The sequence below is a fragment of the Pteropus alecto genome, unplaced genomic scaffold, assembly GCF_000325575.1.
Source record: "Pteropus alecto unplaced genomic scaffold, ASM32557v1 scaffold98, whole genome shotgun sequence".
NCBI lineage: Eukaryota > Metazoa > Chordata > Mammalia > Chiroptera > Pteropodidae > Pteropus > Pteropus alecto.
Genome location: NW_006443570.1, coordinates 11,629,552 through 11,650,988, shown reverse-complemented (window position 1 = coordinate 11,650,988; position 21,437 = coordinate 11,629,552). Strand labels below are relative to the sequence as shown.

The 21,437-nt window shown below is 33.7% G+C and overlaps 2 protein-coding genes across 6 annotated transcripts in view; one reads left to right on the top strand and one right to left on the bottom strand.

Annotated features, from left to right (window-relative positions):
- Positions 1-21,437, bottom strand: part of PPM1E (protein phosphatase, Mg2+/Mn2+ dependent 1E) — a 121,655-nt gene that overhangs the window by 14,720 nt on the left and 85,498 nt on the right. Inside the window, exons 2-3 of the mRNA XM_015599210.2 lie at positions 8,288-8,406; positions 2,353-2,552 (exon numbers count right to left, since the gene is read on the bottom strand). Coding sequence (XP_015454696.1) covers positions 2,353-2,552; positions 8,288-8,406 — 319 coding nt within the window. The remainder of the gene's footprint in view (positions 1-2,352; positions 2,553-8,287; positions 8,407-21,437) is intronic.
- The window catches only part of TRIM37 (tripartite motif containing 37), a 153,932-nt gene that overhangs the window by 120,130 nt on the left and 12,365 nt on the right, over positions 1-21,437 (top strand). The window lies entirely within an intron of this gene.

Below are 21,437 nucleotides of genomic sequence, written 5' to 3'. Positions count from 1 at the left end.
TCCAAACCTGTGCTTTGTCCTGACAAAGGAAGCCTAGTCACAAGATCACATTAAAACGGTTAAGTAGTTTGCTGCTTCATCTTCGGCTCAAGTGTTTAAATCTCAGATCTTACCCCCTCGGGAGATCTATAACTCACTGAACTCTGAGTCCTGGACTCCCTTTAGGAAACAGTATGTATTGACCTTTCGTCTGTAAGTCTTTGACATTCCTTGAGCGCTAGCAGCTTGGATGAGTCCAGGTCCTGTCATTCAAAGTAAATCACATAATTTTCTTGTGCTTGCTTTCTCATCTGTTAGGGGAGGGATGAGGTGCTGCCTCATGGGGATTGGGAAGGAGTACTAAAACAACAGGTATATTTGCTCTGAAAAAGTTCTTTTAAAGGGTAGACATTTACAAAATTACCGCATATAAATATCCACAGAGTAATGATAGCACCCAAATATTATGAAATCTATATCTAATACAGATATCACAACTAGTTAATTCAGCAATTTAATCAACACCATCTATAATGCCATCGAAGATTAACTGATTAAACAGAATTATCTAGGAAAAAACTCCTGACATGTAGAATTGCTACCTATATTGTAGTACTCATTTTTAAACAATTGGCAGGAATAAGGGTAAAATTGAAAAACAGCATATACAAGCAGTTTTTACATGATGAATGAGTTGTGGGATTATCACAAAAGCGGGGGCAATAATAACTTTATGGGGCCATGAGAATATAACTAAACAATGTGAGATCGGTAGGGAGATTTCTTAATACCGCCTCAGAAGAAACAAAAGGGAGCCAAATGGATCTCTTTAAAAAATTAGTATAGCTTTTTAACAAAAATACTGATATTCTCCCCGTATGTAATGTTTGGACTAATAATAAAGAAGTGGAAAGTAAATCTATAATCCCACCATCCACAGATAACTAGTCTTTTTCTATACATATACATTTTTAAATAAAATTAGGATCATATATAGAATTTTATATCCTGCTTTTTGTCATTTATCATGTCATTAGCATTTCCCCCATGGCATTAAGTATTACTTGAAGGCATAACTTTAAATGGACATGTACTATACATCTTATGAGCATATCAGTTTTCCCTATATGTAATGATTTAGATCATTTCCAATTTTTTTATCGACAATGTTGTATTAAACATTAATGTCAAACAAAACATGTACGTAAGACTTTTCTGCATTTCTGTACCTGTAATATAAAAATTAAAAGTGAAATTACCAGATCAAGGGGTGTGAAAATATACAAGGTTCTACGTATGTGTTGTCAAATTGCCATCAAAGCCTGTTTCACTATAGCAAGGTGCTCCTTTCTGAGTTAGGAGTTTGGACTGATTTCGAGGCAAAATGAAAACCAAGTCAACAAATAGCAATCACGCTCTCAAAACTGAGTATAATCTTCAAGTAAGTGTAGTGATATAAGCATTGTTTATCACATAACAGCCTTTCGGATTATGCATGCTTGGGCATGGAAACAAAGACATCACCTGATCTATCTTTGTAACATAAGCTCCAACTACCAACCCGCCATCACTGCTTATCAGACCTTGACAGTCAGCTAAAATTTAAATTTAGTTGCTACAAGAAGGAAATATTGTGCTTTGTAGAAATTATTGCATTGTAATTTCTAAGTTACGGACTTGAGTGAAGAGGCAAGTGACAGGCAAAAGAAACAACCTACCTCTGTTTGCATTAGCATAATACATTTAATAGGAAGAAAAGAGGAAGATAGGAAAATGGTTATTAAGTTGACAAGGCTCAGATGATCCAATTTGTCAGTCACAGAGATTCATGAAATGCAATCCCAGCTACTTTCCTATTTCAGAAACCAAGATTTAAAAAGAAAACCACATGAAATCAGAAAACTATCTCAGTCTCATTCTGTGTGTTTGTGTTTCTTTACCAGCATACTAATGTGGGAACTTAATAAACTTGATAGATTACACTATCAAAATAGTTTCCTTTAAAAAAAAAAAACCAGCTTTACTGAGATATAAGTTTCCTTTTCTTGCTTGTATGTTTACAGAATAGCTCTGGAAGGTTACACAAGAAACTGGTAATTCCCTTGCCTTCATGGAGGGGAATCGAGAAACAACGATAAGAGAGACTTGATTTTCCAATTCTGAGCCATGTGAATGCATTATCTATTCAAAATAACATAAATTAGCTCCTTTTCTATTGTCCAATGAGAGCAGGCTTGTGCCACTTTGCCCTCAGTCTATTCTAACCTATCAGAGATACTATTATATTAGAAGTGCTGTTAGAAAAGAGGACCATGAATGAAGATGTCTGTTTTGTTTTTTAAATCTCATTGACTCTTCAGAAGTGCCCTTTACCTCTAGGTTGAAGAGCATATTAAAGTCGGGAATGCAGACATGTTTGTCCTCCATTTTCCTGCGCATGTTTTTGATGGCGTGGATTGATGTCTCATAATAGAGCTGGGGTCTCCTGCGGAGAGGGAAGTCTTTCACCCAGCTGCAGCAAATCTCGTGTAGTTTGCTGAAGACGGAGCGGGCCAATTTCACTGTCTCAATCTCTGAAAGAAACACAGAAAAACTCCCAATGAAGAGCCTTGTAAAAACTGCTTTTCACTTGCCTGATTGGTAAAGACAGAAGTAGGTCACATTAGTCAAGCTCCTCCTTAATACAAGAAATTCCCCTTTCTCAAGAGAAATGTTGCTTCTGAAGAGAGAAAACGACAACCTTTCTAGTAGAAAATCATCAGCCAGCAGCTGCCACTGAGATAATCCTTATGTTGTAGGGAGAAAAACCTCTGGTCAGGGCTGGATCTCTTCCTAGGCTGGATTTATTCTTGCCTGTGAAGGGCTCAGGCCACTGCTATCTAGTTCAGAGCACTGGTTCCCTTTTCCTTGGCTGCCACGCCAAACCCCACATGTGCTTAGATGAATGACTGAAATATGAACAGTGGTTATCCAGCTAACTGGAATATGAAAAGCCTATGGAAACAGATTATTTATTTACAAACTACAGGAATAAGAATAATAAGAATTACCATTTGTCTTTGTCTCGCTTTCTTCTTCACCCACTTCCTTTACCTCCTCCCAGTTCCCCGACTTTTCTCTCCTGTAACTGTTCGTAATTCAGAACTAAATTACATATTTCTGTTATTTGATGTATTTTTAATCAAAGTTTTAGGCAATAGCTTAAATAGTTGAACAGATGAGTTAAGAATTTTATATATCTCTAAGGAAAAAGAACTTAAATTTCTGTTTATATGTGTGTACCCTGGATAGAAAAAAAGATAGCAATCAGAAGATTCTTTACCCTAGACTATTAAGTCTGCTACTTGACCTATTAAGTGGAGTAGGCTAGCTGACCGCTAGCTTGCATCACTCAAGGGTGGACAGACATGAAAGCCTTTTAAGCAACACTGAATATAGTATTGACTGGATTGATCATCTCTACTCAAGTTGCAGCTATTGAAATAACCAAGGGGAGATTAGGTTTTCTCAAGCCAGTATTTTAGAGGTTCCTCCTACATCTCAGGTAAAAAAAAATTTCAGAATTCTCTCACTCTTTTTTTTTTTTACTTTACTAAACCAGATATAGTTTGACAGCCTGAAAATAATGGGAGCCAGATGGGAAATGCCTCCTCTGATCTAGAACACAAATCTCAAAGAAGAGAGACTACCTGTTCTAGAATGCACTGGGAACTTAGCTTCTTGTTTGATATTCCTCGCCCTGCCATTGCCTTAATCTGTGACTACATTTACCTGTTTCCTTATTCAAAATTCTTTTTTAAATGACTGTGTTTAGAAATAAGATCTCAAGGTTCTTGTTTTCATTAACATAATACAGGGTGGTAAACCATGTTTGTGGCTTGGTCCCCTTGACATTTTTATGTAACTGAAAATCAAGGGTATATGTGAAAAAATTTCAAAAAGCAAATAAAACCTGAGGAGGTGTGTATAAGAGGAAAACTGAGGCCAATAGAAAACCCAACATTTTGACTGTTTTGAGCAACTCCTATATATTTTTTTAAGCACCAGTTGCCAGAGACGCTCTTTCAGCCAACAATTATCTGTACGCATCACTCCAACCCATAAGGTCTCTGCAGCAATACAGCCCCTGGATCTGCATTTGACAGTCACAACAGAGGAATGACAAGTGAATTGAGAAACTTTGGGGGAGAATGGGATGGGGTGGAACAAATAATTGATACTAACTATCAGGATGGCTTCCAGATTCCCAGATAATCATTTGAACCATTATGTCATTCTTTGGTTTGTACATTACTCTTATTATATAGACCTGGACTATCCAATAAGGTAGCTTCCTAGCTACATGTGGCTATTTAAATTAAATAAAATTTAAAGTTCAGTTTTTTGGGGTCACATTAGCTATATTTCAAGTGCTCAATAAATACATATGGCCAGTGGCTACAATATTGGAAAACAGGTAGAGAACATTTCTGTCACTGTGCTATCTATTGGACAGTGCTGGTGTAGACAGATTAACTTGGTTAGGGGAAGTAATACCAGCTTCCACTAATATTTAGTAAACCACTAGATGTGTCCTTCCCCATCCCAGTTTCTCCTTCCCCATCCCAGTTTCTCCTTCCCTTATGTTCCCATTACACTTTGTTCACACCATCTATTATATAACAATTTTGTAACAATAGATAACGTTTTGGGGGTATTTTCTACATTCTGTATCTCTGGAACATTTCACAAACAAAGCCATTCTCAATCCCAGGTATACCTGACTCTAACACCCATGCTCTACATTTCCTAAATTAGATTGCAGGTAGAGACTGTTTCTTAATCTTCCTTCATTAGTCATAGTACAGAACCTAGCAGACAGCAGGTTTCATTAGATGTTTACTGAATAAATGAATATGCAAACCTATATAAATTAATCCCTAAAATATTAAAATATATGCTTCTTGATCATCTATTCTGCTTCACTGATCTCTCCATCTATATCTAGAATGGTGCCATTCTTTTAAAATTACTGTAACTTTATACATAATATCAGGAGGACCAGTTTTCCTATTATTTTTAATTTTAAAAGATGTCACTTTAACATGTTTATCCTTCTAGATGAATTTTCTAATTATTGTGCCAAGTTTTAGGGGGGAAATTGGTTGTCATTGTGTTTCAGGTAACATTGAATTTATAGAGTAATTTAAAAAAAAAAAAATGACACTTTTTTCATACTGAGTCTTATCCAAGAACAAGTTACATAGTCTAATTTAAATCCTTTTTATATTGCTCAGTAGAGTTTTTTTTAACACAGGCCCTTCATATTTCTTAATGAATTTTATTCCTAGTTATTTTATTTTTATTTGGCATTTTGAGTCAGAACTTTGCTTTAATGTGTTACCTGCCACCTAGCAAACATTCCTCTTTCTACCAGGAACATTCCTTCTTTACTCTCAGTTCATGTACATCTAGGGGTAAAAACATGTAATTCAAGTCTATCCAATAAAGGAATCACATCCCTCTGGACATAGTGATTGGTTCAGAAATGGAAAATAATCCCAGCTGGGCTGATTAGAGTAAATCTGTGACTTATGTTAAGAGCAACTGAGTAAAGTTACTCTTATTTTGCTTCTTGATTTGAACCTGGGCAGACAAAGACCCAGCACTCCTAGCAGTCATTTTGCCACTGCATGGAGCCTGAAAATAAAATCAAAATGAAAGAGAGTACAGCTGAGAGTTGGAGAAATGCCAGGTTCTGGTGACATTATATGAAGCCTTGAATCTAGCCGTGTAGCCTTTCCTTACCTTGAAGGGTACGCAATAAATTCTGTTTTGCTGAAGCCAGTTTGAGTTGTGTTAGTGGTCACTTGTAACCAAAAAGTTCTTGAGTATGTACGTCAAGCATGAATGCTGGATTTTGGGGTGAGCCAAATTTTGTCCGAGATGTATCCATCTAGTTCTACTTTATTAAGTGTATTTTTTAAATTTAGGAATGGATATTGAATTTTATCAAATGTTTCTTTGGGCATCTTTAGAGATTATTCCTTTTTTTCCTTTTGACCTATTTAAGATGTAAATTATGCTACGAGACTTCCCAGTATTTTTGTTTTGTTTACTGCTGTTTCCTCAGCATAGTGCTAAGTATATGGTAGGCCCTCGATAAAATTCTCATCAACTGAATTAACTGTTGTACCCAAAATGTACAGATATTTTACTTAATATATTAAATATTGATTACTAAGATTGATCTCATTTCATTTTTTAATTTTGTCTTAGGCAAGTTTTGGTATCAGTGTCATGCTGTGCTAATTTTCCTTCTTTCTCTATGCAACTGAATAATTCATTTTAAAAAGCATTGGAATTGTCTTGGATCGTTTGAAATTGTTCACCTGTAGAATCACCTTCTCGTACTTTTGAAAAGACCTACTTAACAATCTTCTCAATCTCTTTCTTCTTTGTTTATTTGTTTTTCTAGAAAATACCCAGATTTCAAATTTATTCACACAAAGTTTTAAAAATTCTTTTAATTTTCTCGTGATTAATGATCATTTTCCCCTCCTTTTTAATTTTTACATTGGGATATTTCAAATTGATTTTAAGTTGTCTAGATAGGAGTTAGTTAACACTTCCTAAACTAAATTTGTTACAACAGAAATGTAAGGTTATTTAGCAAACATTCTGTTAGAGATGATATGAACATGAAAAGAACTTTAAGTTAAGGATTTTTTTTAAAGACTGGTTTTGGAAACAACTAAAAGGAGAGACAAAAGGCATTTCAGTGGGGACTTCAGTGCCTTTAAGCCAGTGGCAGTAGGCTTTATTCAGCATGCCTGTTTCCCATTCTGACATATGAAGAAACACAATATGCCCCATAGAGATTCTCAATTCACACTGAGTGATTTGGGTTAAATAGATTAAAGACTTGCAAATTGTCTAGAATTATAATAGATCATTCTGAATCACAGCAGTGGCATGGAGACATTATTGGGTTATCTCCTGGAAAAATAGAAAATCGGAATAACCAATGATATCTGCCAAAAGAAAAATCCTTCATTTCATTTTTGCTATTTTACTGGGGAAGGGGTGGGGGGATGTCAGAAAATTCTTCCAAGGTAGGCATGTAGGGCAACACCTCAGTCTTGCTACGTTAAGTGGTCTAATGCAGGGAGTGGTGTAGAACATTGGTATATAAATAATTGCTTCTTGAAATGAAAAAATAAAATTAAAAAGGGTGTAAAAAAGAGAAAATTGTTCAAAGTAGTAGTCCACCCCCTCACAGCTGTAAATTACTCATCAGTCGTTAATGTCACTGTGCTGAGCTGAAGCTGAGTCAGCCGTCAGCCTGGCTGCAGTGAAAGAATTTAATCTCCCTCATCTTTTCATTACTGGGCTTTTACTTCATGCATCAGTAGCAGAGGAAAGACCATTGCTTTGTAGCAGGAATTCCATCCAACTTGACTCTGAACACTTTGGTTCCAAGTGAATCAATTACCCTCAGTAAAAACAAGCAGAAGAATTCTTTCCTTGCCAATTTTCTGTCAAAAATGATCTAGAGAGATAAAGGAAGAACAGGAATGTTTACTTATATCTGCCTCACAGTCTCCGGAATCTAGCTACTCTGATTAATATATGCTTTGTTCCTTATGTACCATATTTAAAGGTAAATACTTAAAATAGAACAAATAGAATGGAATATTAAAATTCCTCAACAATTTTGAGCAGTAATTCCCTAATTTTTACAAAAAACAGTATTTCTTTAGAGCCTATCAAATATATGTAAGTCTAATACATTAATAAACGTGCCTTTCTTAATAAAGCCTCATAATTTGCATAACTCAAAAAGAGCTCTATTTATTGGTTGATATAAAATGTGATATAATTAATGAGAAGTTTTGTTACAACTAATTTCTTGAATTTTTATCTGATTTGTTAAACTGGATTCTTAAAGGTAAGCCAAAAATTTTAAATAGGTTTTGCTCAAACTCTCTCTTCCCTCACTCGCTCATCTTTTTCTGTTGTCTTCACTTTTCTCCCTTTACTCTTTCCATTTATCAAGATATTATTTGATATCCTGTAATGATCAACTCTTGTTCCAATTACCTTCTCATATTTTCAAAATATACCTGTACTTTTTTCTCTTTTTTCCTCCTTTATTGATTAATTTGAAAAAATAATTTTTTTGCATTTTTTTTTTCTCTTGCTACCACCATAAAATCAACCAATGGTAAACATAGTATGATTGAGTATTTTGTAGACATTTTCTGTGGATCATTACACATGGCTAGATTTTCATATTTTCAAACAAGTGATGTAGAAAGGTACTTACCCACAGTCCCTTCTGTGCCATCCGTTTCCTTTGGGATATAATGTGCAGAAAGATCACTCTGAAGGACTTCATCTGATGTGGCTCTGGCTAAAGCAGCAGCCAAAAAGGAAGGGCAGTTACTGAAAGAGAAAAATAAAAGGCCATTTCAGTAAGAAGTAGGAAACAATACAATCAACATTATGATTAACATATTATTGCAAAACAAAATTATACCTTTAAACAATATTCGATACATATTTATTGAGAGCACGTTATGTGCTAGGCACCCTGCCTGGGCACTGGGTATATATACTGATGAATAATACAGACCTAGCCCTTGTCCTGGTGGGGCGTACGATCTAGTTAGGGAGATAGATGATAAGTAAACAACTAAGATTAACTTAAAATTGGGACAAGTTTTATGAAGGAAACAAATGGCATACAGTGACAGAATAAGAAAGAGGGCACCTATTCAGAATTGTCGAGAAAGCCGAGGATGAAAAAGCCTCGGTTATGTGGGGGTGGGATATTGGGAGAGAATATCTCAGGCAGCGAAATGGTCCTATATACTCTTTAAGAACCTTACCATTCCACTGCTTGTCTTTTCCTTTCAATTATGCTTTGCTTTAACTGGACACATCCAAATATCTTGCTGAAGTAGACTTTTACTATATAGTTAAAATATTTACTTGGTCCTTTTGTTTGTTTTAAAATTTATATTAAAATTATCTGAAAACCTTTACTGTAATCTTGTTCCTAGAGTTCAAAGAAAATTCTTTTCTATAATTTTTAAACTATCTGGACCTAGGTTCACCAAAAGTAAGACTGTAAAAATCTTAGTATAAGGCAAGAAATATTAGTCTCATTAATGTGTCATCGGCAATACATTTTTAGTCACAGTTAATGTAATTTTTTACTTTTTGTCATACAGAATGAAAATATTTTCAAATGAGGTAAGGAGGAGGATTAACTGACTAATAGCTAGACATAAAACATCAAGCTAGACGCTTCACCCACATCAGCTATTCCTACATGTCAGAAAGCTGTAACACTTAGCAGAACAAGTTCTTATGGTTTTGACTCTGAATTGAAAGTGATTGTTTCTAAAAAATCAGAATTGCAAATATATTTTAAAACACAGTCACATCAGAGAATATTTGATACGACGCGAATAAAAGCTTGTCATTAAAGCTTGTCATTTTAAAGAGAATTACCAGGAGTGACTAACATGATAATAACATAGCAAACTGTTTTTTTTTTTTTTTCCATCATTTCTCATTCAATGCTTGAAAGATCCTGATACAGAAGGTTTTAAAGTTAGGCAAATGTATTACATAGCAAATATCAGAGGAGGGCCAATACTCATGGTAGTTTGGAGAAATGGGGTTACAAATGTTAATGAGAACATTGCTGAAATAAAGTTTGATTAGAAATTTTTTAACTTTTGCAGTCATTTGGGGGGACTGGCTCTTTTAAAGTCAAATTAATCTTGTCAGGCCCCTCAAATATAGTTCAAGAATGAGATTTTACTATTTATATATCACAGATATATCTGAGGTGCATACTATTCCTATCCTCAAATAATTCACAGCCTGAGAACAAAAGAATGTGTTTTCATACCAACTTGTTGCTTTCGTGTTTATTTTAAATATCGAACTACAGACTTTATATAGTCATAGATAAAAATAAAATCCTTATCTAGTTTATGTCTAAGTCATATATAAGCTATATGCATAAATACCTTTGAACAATGTTGAAATATCATTAAGGGTCCATTTAGTTTTAATTTTTAAGTTTCATCACATAAAACATTCCACTTAAAGCTATTTATGTTAATACATGAATGCTTATTTGAATTTCTGTGTATACTGACTTCCTCAGTATTACATATTGTAAAGCAAAAATCAGGCTCTATAAGCTTCATAAACTAAACTCTAAACAAAGCACAAGGTTATGCTTTAAGCTAACAATGGGTATTCTCCAAGACACACATACACAAAATTCATAAAACTCTGATTCTTGAATGTTCTGACTGTGCCTCCCTGCTACTCACATTGGCTGATGTCATCTTTATATTCAAAATATTTATCTGAGTAAGGTCAATCTTAACTCTTCACTTCCATTTCAAAAGTAACCACAGCCTAAAACATGCTTGGTAGAAGATTCTGAATTATAAAAATACAACATTCTAACAACCTTCAACAGTTCAATACTTGTTTTTTATATAAATTCTTTTATTTTACATCAGTTCTTTCCCCAAATTATACATTTAAAAAGCTATACAGTATATCTGGGAGCAGTATTTAAGGATGAAGCAGGTATTCAATCATTGTTATGGGTTGAAAGTTTATACCCCACTCCCCCAAATTCATTACGTTGAAATTCTAATCCCCAATGTGATGATATTTGGAGGTAGAAACTTTGGAAGGTGATTAGGTCATGAGGGTGGAGCACCCATGAATGAAATTAGTGCCCTTATAAAAAGTGCTCTCGCCTCTTGCACCATGTGAAGACAGAAAGAGAAGACAGTCATGAAGCATGCCCTTACCGGACACAAAATCCACCAGTGCCTTAATCTTAGACATCCCAGCCTCCAGAACTGTGAGAAACACATTTCTACGATTTATAAGTGATCCAGGCTGTGGTAATTTGTTCCGGCAGTTCAAATGAACTAAGATGATCATTATGAGAATTCTCCAAATTATAATTAGTGGATCAGCATAGAGAAAAAAATCTTCAATACGGAGTAAGTTCATTTCTTATGCTCTAGATGAGTATTGATTTTTTTTTTTTGAGTTCATAATGGGGCCAAGTCATAGGAGAAGCCTGAGCATTACTTACACCTATAGTGCTTGCAGGATTATTACATACGGGTCTTTGTTACTACACACACACACACACACACACACACACACACACACACACTTAGTTTCTTTTTTTATTTATTTTCCAATAATAGTTGACAAACAATATTATATCAATCTCAGGTATACAACATAGTGATTAGACATTTATAGACCTTGCGAAATGAGCACCCTGATAAGTCTAGTACCCATCTGACACCATATATACTTATTACAATATTGACTATATTCTCTATGCGATACTTTACATCCCAATGACTATTTTTATAACTGGCAATTTGTACTTCTTAATCACTTTTACCTTTTCACCCATCCCCCTCAACCTCCCTTCCATCTGGCGACCATCAATTTGTTCTCAGTAAATATGAGTTTGTTTCTGTTTTATTGTTTTGTTTTTTAGATTCCACATATAAGTAAAATACAGTATTTGTCTTTCTCTGACTTATTTCACTTAGCATAATATTGTCTCAGTCCATCCGTGGTGTTGCAAAAGACAAGATTTTCTTTTTATGACTAATATTCCATTGCATTTATGTATCACAACTTCTTTATCCATCTGTCTATTGATGGACTCTTAGGTTGCCTCCATATCTTGGCTATTGTAAATAATGCTGCAATAAACACAGGGGTGCATATAGCTTTTCAAATTAGTGTTTTGGATTTCTTTGAATAAATACCGAGAAGTCCAATTGCTAGGTTATTTGATATATCCATTTTTGAGTTTTTTGCAGAATCTCCATACTGTTTTCCATAGGGGCTGCAGTATGCAATCCCACCAACAGGGGCACAAGGGTTCCCTTTTGTCCATATCCTCACAAACACATGTTATTTGTTGATTTATTGATGATGGCCATTCTGACAGGTGTGAGATGATATCTCATTATGGTTTTTATTTGCATTTCCCTAATGATTAGTGTTATTGAGCATCTTTTCATATGTCCATTGGCTATCTGTATATCTTCTTTGGAAAAAGTCTATTCAGGTCCTCTGTCCATTTTTTAATCAGATTGTTGGGGGTTTTTTTGTTTTGATGTTAAGCTGTATGAATTCCTTATATATTTTGAATATTAACCCCTTGTCAGATGTATTGTTGAATATCTTCTCTCATTCAGTAGGTTTTTCCCTTGCTGTGCAAAAACTTTTTGGTTTGATGTAGTCCCACTTTCCCTTGCCCAAGGAGATGTACCAAAAAAAAATATTGTTAAGAATGATGCCAAAGAGTTTACTGCCTATATTTTCTTCTAGGAATTTTATGATTTCAGTTCTTACATTTAAGTCTTTAATCTGTTTTGAGTTTATTCTTGTGTATGGTATAAGAAAATGGCCTAGTTTCATCATTTTTTTGCATGTATCAGTCTAATTTTCCCACCACCATTTATTGAAGAGACTGTCTTTATACCACTGTATATTCTTACCTCATTTGTCATAAATCAATTGTCATAAATCAATCAATAGGCATGGGTGTAGTTCTGGGATCTCTGTTCTGTTCCATTAATCAATGTGTCTTTTTATGCCATACCATATTATTTTGATTATTATAGCCTTGTAGTATAGTATGATTTCAGATAGTGTGATATCTCCAACTTTGTTCTTTCTCAAGACTGCTTTGGCTATTACCCATAGATATTAAAGACTTGTTTGTATACAATCAATAGGCATGGGTGTAGTTCTGGGATCTCTGTTCTGTTCCATTAATCAATGTGTCTTTTTATGCCATACCATATTATTTTGATTATTATAGCCTTGTAGTATAGTATGATTTCAGATAGTGTGATATCTCCAACTTTGTTCTTTTTCAAGACTGCTTTGGCTATTACCTATAGATATTAAAGACTTGTTTATATATATAGCTATCTCAGTCACTCGGAAATCACTTTAGCTCATAATTTAAACACTGATTTCTCTGTTACTACAGAATTTTTTTAAATGATGAAGAATAATTACAAATCACTATTGACTTTTTTTTTTTTAATCACTATTGACTTTGAAGCCTCAACATATGTAGTTGCACACTGAGGGAGACCTAAGATCCCTGCTAATATATTATTTAAATGTTACTCAACTAACTTGTTGGAGATAGGAGGTTATAGCAGAAATATAAGGATTTAGAAAAGTGAGCTCTAATTCTAGTTTTGTAACCTTAGAAAAGATGCTTAAACCCTAGGTTTCAGTTTCCTCAAATGGAAAATTAAGAAATTGTAATAAAATAACTCAAGTTTCTTCTAGGTCTAAAATTCTAATTCTATCATTCTATTCCAAATAATGTTTTGAATTTCACAGATGAAACAAAGGCAGTTTAAAACTATAAATTAACACACTTCAGATCCAAACAAATGTTTTCACATAGGCCAGCAGAATGGAGATAAACACTATAAATTCCTTTTATAAGCAATATGGGGATAGTCTGCTTTATGCACTATGTGTATTCTTAGAAACTGAATGTATATTTATTTTGATAAATGTAATCAATCTTTGCAGTAAATCCACCAGTTAGGAAAGAATCTTTCATATTCTATATTGCCTGTTTTCTTAGAGACACGCCTATTAAGCATCATATAAAGTAGAATTGTTACCAACTGGTTATGAAACTTTATATTTCCAGCGTGAGAGTACTATTTCCTACCTCTTTAAAAATATTTATTTACGAGAACTTATTACTCTGTCTCCACTCTATGGGCTGACATGAGTTCAATCTACATTTTCTTTTCTTTTTAAAATTTATTTTTCAATTATGGTTGACATATACATTTTCCATTAGAGAAAAGGAAAGCTTAAAAACACATTTTATTTGCATTTATTTTCAAATATAATGGGTGGATAAGTTCTGTTAGATGGATAGGATAGTATTTTAGTCAGATCTTTTTCTAAGTTGACTTGTTAGTATCTTCCATATGCAATATACATTTTAAGACTGCAAACTGAATTCTTGTTATAAACCAAGCCGGGAAGCATTTTCACCACAATGCCAAACCTACACAGATCACTAAAGACATTATTAGATAAATTAGAGGTTTTAAAGTACATCCTTCCTGACACTGGCAATGTGGGCGTCGGCACAGCACCCACAGCTGTGTTTCAGCAGTCTTGGCACAGCATTGCTAAGGTAATAAAAATTCTTGAAGGTGGGAAGTTTCCACCAATTAACTTTGAGAGAGATTAATCTGGAGCAGCCTCTTCTTAGCGTACCTTACGAAGGGGGACAGCACTTAAATGCTGAATTTCTGATCATCCCCCCGACCAAGATAATCATATATATTCTAAATCTAGAATAACACATTAAGCTAAAAATACAGAAGGCAAATTCTCCCCTGACTTAGTATCATTATTATTTTTTCTTAGTGGACTACATAGAGTTAAAATCAAGACTGATTTTTTTACCTCTTTAAGCTATTTTTTTTTCTATAGCACCTTCTAAGAATGCCACCTGGAGTCAACCTATTGTAATGCCCACACATTACGGATTCTCTTAGTTAGCTTTTCTGAATCTACATAATGTTGCCTACCAAATAACAAGTTCCTGCACTTCTGGGTTTGGGGTACTCACAACAGAAATCTCACTCCCTGCTGCTGCTATCAGTATAATCTTAACAATCGTTTGTTCACACTGACCAGGTTGACGTTCAAGCAAAACCAACAACGTTCTAAGTTTTCTGTGAATAGCAATCTACATGTTAAACATTTACCAAAGATCAAACTGCCACTAGTGCCCGGAAATCACAAAAAGAGAGCTTAGCAGTATCTACCTTTCTTGCCATCCTTCCTCCATGACCAGAAGAAATCAAATAGTACAAGTTTACTGAAACTTGTCAGCACCACCAATGTGGCCCTCTTGTTGCCAAATCTACAGCCTGTTCTCAGGTCCGCCTCACTTGGGAGCATCTGAAGACTGATACCCCCTCTACTTTGATACACTTTCTTCTCACCGGGTTCTGTTTTCTCAGTCTCCTTTGATGTTTCTTCCTCTTCTCTCTGGGTTTATAATTCCTCTACGTTGCAAGTCTTTTCCTTTTTGCATAGCCATTATCCATAATGAATTTCTTGATTATGTTTGCTTATGTCTCCATTCCTCCTCCCACTACATGGAAGATGGTTCTGTCTGCTTTTGGTCAGATCAGTGCCTAGCACGAGGACCAATAAATATTTGCTGAATGAATAAACTTCTGTCTTTCTGATTTATATATGTTTAAGCCATTCCCTAAGTCCTTAGAATGAATGCTTGTTAAGAGTAGATAATCAAAAAAGAAAAAAAAGAAGAGTAGGTAATCAATATATTTATGAAAGTATGCCACATAATATGTTGAGTTTTTACATGTAGGCTATGAAACCTGGGCTAGTATCAGTAAACAGGTGATAACCATTGGTAAAGAGGGATTATATTCATACTTACACTTTTGTTGTCAACTCAAATAATTGGTTTTTGCTGAGGACTCATTTATATTAGAGACTTTAGTCCCTCTCACTAACAGATAATGTACTTAAATTTCAAAAGTATGTAGGGCTTTTTAATAGGAACTCTACTTCAACCAATAGTTTGAAATGATTGACCAGTCTTAAGAAAGCAGGGGCTACACTAAGATGATGCACAATTATCCTTCGAAGCACAATTAGAAACAGAATCCTATTTAATGGTGCTAATAATCCATGTTACTATTTCTGGATATTAATTTAGCCATAACCTGTTGTATAGACATTCTGAATAATATTGATAACAAAATTATATCTAGTTTTCAGGAAAAATGATAAGAATAGCTATACTTTTTTGAGTTCTTATCACATGTCAACTAATGTACTAAATTCTTTATATCTTTTATCTCTTAATTCACACATTAACACTGTGAAATAGAAAGTATCTGAAATTATGAGCTGAAGAACCTGACGATTAGGGAAGTTAATAGTAGAGCTACATTTTAAACCTAGGTTTGTAAGTCTTGAAAACTATATTGTAAACCTCTAACAGTATACGGGCATACCTCAGAAATATTGTGGGTTCGGTTCCAGACCACAGGAATAAAGCAAGTATCACAGTAAAGCGAGTCAATCCTTTTGCTGGTAGAGGGTCTTGCCTTCAATTTGTAAAAACACAACAGCTGTGAAGCACAATAAAATGAGGTGTGCCTATAATAGTTTATTCCAAGAATAGGTGTGGTAATAATTATACAGATTCTACTGACTCAGAAAACAGAGATACAAGATAATTTGCTACTTGAGAAAACAGATACAAGATAATCTGCTACAAGTTGTGCAGCTATTCAACAACCTGGTAGCTACGGGAAATATGTTATCTGAATTCTGGGCCCTTATTTTAGTTTTTCCATGAATATAGGTTATGTATTTGTTCTTTTTTTTTTTAATTAAAAAGTAATACATGCTACATTCTTGTTGAAAAAATCAAGAATACAAAAGTATTTAAAGTAAAGGTAAAAGTTATCAGTTTGCTATATACTTCCAGACTTTTTTCTATGCATTTATAGACAAACAGAAAAATATAGCTTTGTTTAGGATTTATAGTAGTGTCAATAAAATGATATATGTAGCATAATAAAATGTACTTTCCCTTAGAATGGTTTAGAGAACTTTCCATATTCTCACACACATACACACACACAACTTGTTATTTTAAGCTGCTACATAGTTTGTCTATGATGGACATTTAGGCTATTTATAATTTTTAGTATCATAAACAATGCTTTAGTGAAAATCTTTACGTGCCTTTTTGCACACTGCACAAAGATATGTATTCCATTATTTGTTAAATTATTTTTTATTTTTATCAAAATATTGCGATCAGATACTTTAAGAATTCAAATCAAACTAAAAGACTCTTAATGAAAAGACAGAAAACCTTTGCCATTTTCCCTATGCTCTAGAGGCTACCAGCTTCAACTCTTCTAGCTATTCTGTCTCCATCTTTCCAAATACACAGTTTATACTAATATTATCAATATTAGATATCAGATATATTTTCTTCTCCCTGTGGTAGAAGAGATATTAGTTCTTCTTGGTTTATCAATATATATATTCACCATGACAACTTAGTGATTCTTCTCAAATACATGACTCTTCTCTCCCCCAATATTTGGCTAAATCAGTAAGTTTTTAAATATTATAGCTATAGAAATAGTGTGAATTTCTGAACAGTATACTAAGTCACAACTCCTTTCTTGCACAACTATTTTTCCTAGAGTTGATAACTGCTTCATTTTGCTTTGTTTTCAACACACTTATTGGTATTGTTTTCCAAATGCTGTGACATGATTGTGACACACCATTCAGTAATATTTTCCATATGTTCAAACAAATCAGTTATTTTTTTTTTCCTGGAAAATTCCCCAGACTCTAACCTTGGTATACAAATAACATCCTGGGACTTCCTCATGGAGCTCCCTCTGTTGGGTCACCTGTTTCCTAGACGCCATGTTTTTTTTTCTTGATTTATTAACTTGATTTTCAGATTTTGCTACAGTACATCTTCCTGTAGTTTTATCATCTTCTACTATCTCTCATTTATCCCCTCAATTCTTTTGAGTCAAACAATATCCACACTGTCAGAGTTTATAACATATAAATTCTTTCCCAGAATAGTAAGCTCCGTATTAATCCTATGGATTCAACACACCCATCAGGTCTTTTGCTATATTTTCTTTCTCATTTGGTTAGCTAAAGCATGTCCTCTACTAGTTTTTCAAGAAGAGATCAGGCAGATTAATTTTCTGAGTTCTTACATGTTCAAAAATGTCTGTTCCTCTTCACCTGAACAACAGTTTGGCTAGATAAAAATTCTTGGGTCATGCTCTTTGTCCTCGAGGATTTTATGCATATTGCTCCCCAGTCTTCTGGCACTGAACTTTTCTAGGAATTCTGAAGCCAATCTGAATCCTACTCTTCCCCTCCCCCTGCCATATATTTATTCTTTTTCTCTGGAGCCATTAAAAAGTTCTTGCAGTCCAATAACATTCCTAGATTGTACCTTAATATTAATTGTTCTATGTAAATTTTTCCTGGCTCGTGATGTGCCTTCTCGATCTATAGATTCAAGTCTGCATTTGTTTCTGAATAGTTTCCTTGAAAAACATCCTTAAATGTTATATTCTATTATTTGAGTTTGATTCTTCAGGGACAAAAATTATTCTCCTTTATCCATATACCACATCTAACAATGGCTGTCCATCCCTTTTAAATACTTGGTGAATTTCCATTTCATTTTGTTCTCAGTTTTCCCCTCCATGTACCTTATTATGTTTTTCAGAAGTGTCTATATACTCCTGTAAGGCTTCTTTAACTCAGTCAAATGATTTTGAGATTTATCTACACTTTTTCATAGAGTCTACTTCTTTCTTATTGCTGAGTAGTTTTCCAAATTAGAGTTTATTTATTCTTCTGTTGGTGGACAGATGAGCTGTACCCAGTTTTTGGCTATGATGAATAAAGCGGCTATAAACATTCTTGCATGAGTCATTTTGTAGACATGTATTTTCATTTCTCTTGGGTAAACACCTAAAAAGAAACAGAACTGCTGGGTCGTAGGGTAGGTGTATATTTAGTATTATAAGAAACTGTAGGCCTTTTCCCAAAGTGATGATACCATTTTTACATGCCCATTGACAATACATAGAGTTCTGGTTGTTCAACATCTTCACCAGCATTTGGTGTTGTCAGTCTTTTTAATTTTATCAATTCTGGTGGATATGTAGTAGTATCTTATGATTTTAATTTGCAGTCAAATCTCTTTTTAAGAGTTGAGATAATAGTAATATAACAATACATAATAAATATAATTTTAGATATCAAATAGTTCTGATAGCAGTATCAGGATGCTTCTAATCTGAATAGTAAAATTTTTCACTGTAAGAGGCTTTTTTTTTTGGTTTCTGATTGTATCTGCCAGATAAAGCAATTCTACTTTAAAAAGCAGACAAATTGTAAAGTGATAATCTTTTATTACTTATATTAATGGGCACAGTCATATAAATTTGATATTTCAAAGTACATAGAAAAACAAGTCACACATTAATTAATATCTGATAACCCTGACAATATCTTGATACTCAATACCTAAATAATCTTAGGTTTAAAGCAGAAATATCCATTTATGTCATGAATGGATTCTAAAGTGATAGAAAACCTAATAGAGAATAATCGTTTCATGAAAACAAACTGCTTCAGGTGGTCATATTAAGGGAAAATATGACCTAAACAAGTTAAATGTTTAATCATGGAACTTGGCAATAGCAATATGTGTCAAGAAATGTTATAGAATTACAAATATATATAAAACTATTAAACTAGTAGATTCATTGTCAGAGGGCAATGATATAGTAAAGGAAAATTTGTATGGATATAGTAAAGGAAAATTTCTGAGGATAAGTGAAATTAAAAAGTATGTATACCTAAAACTGGTTCCACCAAAAAGATGTACTATTTTCATCGTTATAGCCTTACAAAGAGAGCATACTTCATATGGCCTTCAGTTTAAAAAAAAAATAGCCTTTTTTCTTTCAACAAACACAGACTATTCTTAAAAATGCTTTCTACAAAGTTATATTCATGGTAAGTCAATGGAAGAGGCCTCAATCCACCTTTAGGAATTTTCACTTTTAGTTCCCTTAGCACTGCAAGCACTGTAAAATAGTTTAAAAACAAAACAGAAACTTGGGCCAAATTTTACCTAAAGAATTAGTATCAGTATTTGTATATGTTATGGGCTAACTTGTTCTATCAAAAGTCATATGTTGAAGTCCTAACTCCTTGTATCTTATAATGTGACTGTGTTTGAAGACAAGGTCTTTAAAAAGGTAAGTTAGAAAGGTGGGCCTAACCCTATATGACTTGTGTCCTTATAAGCGGGAATTTGGACACATACAGGAACACCATTTGAAGATACAGGGAGAAGAAAGCCATCTCTAAGCCAAGGAGAAAGGTCTCCATAGAAACTAGCCCTGCTGACATCTTAGGCTTTTAAACTGTGAGGGAAAAAAAATCCATTGATTAAGCTACCAAGTCTGTGAAACTTTGTTAATGTAGCTCTATGAAAATAATATAGCATAACACTAATGGTGTAGGGTACTATCACATTAAAATTTGGTATTTATCCAACTTTTTTTCTTTTAGCTCCTGACTTCTTTAAGACCCTGGACTTCACTAATTTTAATGGCAGCTCTAGCAGGAAGGCAAATGAGAGCAGGAACTATTCAGATTGGAAAGAGCACTGACCTAGGATTCAAGAGAATAAGTCTTTTAATCATACTGTACTTCAATACACACATCCATGAATTACAATACCCTTAACATTCCTGTCTAGCCTGTCTGTATATCTGTGTTCCATACTCTAACCTTAGCTGTTTACCATCAAACTATAAGATGATCCTTCAAAGTATAACCTTGATGAATGATATATGTGAGAGACTTCTAAAGATAGAAAAGTATTACTCAATGTTAAACCAAGAATTAATTTATTTGAGGTGACACTGTTATAGTAACAAAAGCACCTGATGTATCTATTTTGGGAAACTGAGAATGGTGAAGAAACCAATTCAAACACTTCACCAAGTACTCCATTATTTAACTATTTTTGTAAAGGTAGCTGCAAGAGGCCAAAAGACTGAAAATGCTGTATAACTAGTTTAAAAGTCAGTAAAACATCTCTGTAGTATAAAAATGAATATATTTGAAAGCAAAGCTACTTATTACAAGTTTGAAAAACTAATTTGTAACTTAAGACATTAAAAAGCACAAAGTCTGTTTCAATGTCAGTCTACATTTTAAAAAATGAAGTTTTATTTTTCATCTTACAATTTAAATAAATTGTTTTAAATACACATTTATTTTATACATTTGAGTTTATAACATTTACATATTATACAGTCAATTCTGTTAGAAAATGAGTTTGTTTTAATTAACTCAAACACTTTAAATCTGAAGTTGTAGGTACTGTTGCAATCTTGACGTCTAGCTTTTTACCTCTATTTGGTTATTGTTATATTGTAGTTAAGATAATCCAATTTCTATAAATGCCGTGTAAATGGTAACAGTTTTTAAAAAAATCAGCTTCTCCTAAAATCTCAAGCTACTCTTCAATTACATAGAAATGGCAAAATTTATTAGGAGAGGAACACAACCGCACAAAAATAATCTGGCAGCACAATTAATTGGTTGTGGGCTCCAAGGGTATTACGTTAATATTTGATTGTGTTTCTTTACTATAACTTTAAGATAGTATATATAAAACCCATAATATATACATAATATGTAAACATATCTAAATGTATTTTTAGGTATATAAAAAATAATAAATAAATAAAAGGACTTAA